Source organism: Pecten maximus, chromosome 13, assembly GCF_902652985.1.
Source record: "Pecten maximus chromosome 13, xPecMax1.1, whole genome shotgun sequence".
Classification (NCBI taxonomy): domain Eukaryota; kingdom Metazoa; phylum Mollusca; class Bivalvia; order Pectinida; family Pectinidae; genus Pecten; species Pecten maximus.
This window is the reverse complement of record NC_047027.1, coordinates 30,655,417-30,657,289: the sequence shown is the minus strand read 5'-3', so window position 1 is coordinate 30,657,289 and position 1,873 is coordinate 30,655,417. Positions and strand designations below refer to the sequence as shown.

The following is a 1,873-nucleotide window of genomic DNA, read 5'->3' as shown; positions in this document are numbered from 1 at the left end:
AGTTATAGTTTCGCTATCTAGCCAGAATTCTCTGTTATACTCTCGTTTCAGTCCCGTTGGTTGTCAACCCTAAAGATATGCAAGGATTCACTAGAGTGTATGAACGAGAAACATTTGCTCAGTAAATATGTAACTAGTGCGCATAAATATGTATAGGGACTTATTATACGATTTTTAAAGAAGCGAATGTCGATTTATTTTGTTTTTTTCTTTTCATGCGGCATTTCATCTACCTAAGAACACTCCCTTATTTACATAACAAAGCATTTATGTTTTGATGGTTTGGCTTGTTATTGTTCACAAGCGGGGTACGGCATTCACACGTGCAGGCGGTCACTAATATGGAATGATACAATATAAACAAGAATAAGCATATGCTGTAATTCAATCAAATTTCCGTTTAGAAAGAATAGATTCAAATAGAAAAAAAACACAATTATACCATATGTAAATTAGTGTTGAATATTGAGACGGGAGAACCATGAATATTAAGAAACAAACCAGAAATATCCATGACAAAACCACCAAGGCGTATCCCCGGAGGAATCAGTGAAGCGTGGAGCCTGTGGAGAAACGTTTTTAACATGGATATGGCTGTTGTTTTGTTAATGTTCGATTGAATGCTCAGAGCAGGGTTGGAGTAATGTAAAAAAAAAAAAAAAAAAAAAAATGCCATCTGCAGTTATCAATGATGGGACTGATAGAACACATGAAGAGATCTCAATAGAAGCCTGCCTAGGGAGCAGGATTGCTACTATCTTATATTTGCCGGTGATTTTCAGACATGACAATTCTGCAATAACGATATTTTGCCCGTTCTTTCAATAAAAACCATTTTCATGTGGTATAATTTCATAATAAAAAAAATACTATCACATATAATTAGATAATGGGTTTGCAAAATTATATAATTATATCCCTTCCTAATTTTCTTTATGATCCACAAGGATTGGAAAGGGATTGCAACAGATGACGTTTTATTTTACTAGACTACTTAACGAATTTGTGGTTTCTCCGTTTTAAGAAACACACTGTTGAAGTTCTTCGACTTAAGACTAATGACAGTAAAAAGACATATCTAATTGATGTTACATAACACAACCAATATGATATTTAAGAGTGTTACGTTTCGATGACTACACTGTCACCTTCATCAGACTAAAGAACAGTGTGAAGCGTACTAGCACTGACATATGTAGTATCCGAGACGGTAATGATCAAATTGACACAACGTTCGAAAATAGTGTAATGAGATAGTAGAAATAAACGTAAATCAAAGAAAAACGTGATTGTATGATGCACTGTTGTCTAGTCGGCTACGCTTTGTTGAACACTTGATCATAGATGAGCGAGTATGTGACCCCTCCCCCTCCTCGTCCCTACTTAGTACTGGACATTGCGCCGTTTCCAGATGGCCGCCTGGAGACAGGTTGCTTTCCCTGTCATTAAGTTATGAATTATGTTATTTTGTTGCACGTAATGGTCTGTAATACCGATTTATTCAGCTAGACTTGAGATTGCTTCCTCTCTGGTCAGGTTTTTTTTGCTGTTTTTTCCTTCATAGGATTCCACGCCTTTTTAGTGTTCATTAAGTCGTACTCGAATCGTCTGCCCGTTTCTCCGATATATGTTGCTTCGCAGTTCTTGCATCCTAGTTTGTATATACAAACGGCGATGTTCTCCTCAGGTGTTTTAGCCTTTGGGTGGACTAGGCCATTTCGGAGAGTCTTGTGCGTTTCCAAGGCTGCAGCAATCCCATGTCCGCGATACATGCTCTGGATGGTTTCTGACAGGCCTTTGATGTATTGAATAACAACCTGTCCTTTCGCCATTTTTTTGTTCCGCCTCCTGGTCTTTTCCCGAGATGCCTAGT

General features: G+C 37.7%; 1 protein-coding gene across 1 annotated transcript in view; it reads right to left on the bottom strand.

The window, feature by feature from the left end:
- Positions 1-1,532: 1,532 nt before the first annotated feature.
- LOC117340655 (rRNA 2'-O-methyltransferase fibrillarin-like) overlaps positions 1,533-1,873 on the bottom strand; it is a gene marked incomplete at its 5' end in the record, with an annotated part of 3,474 nt that continues 3,133 nt past the window's right edge. The window contains one exon of the mRNA XM_033902419.1: positions 1,533-1,795. Coding sequence (XP_033758310.1) covers positions 1,533-1,795 — 263 coding nt within the window. The remainder of the gene's footprint in view (positions 1,796-1,873) is intronic.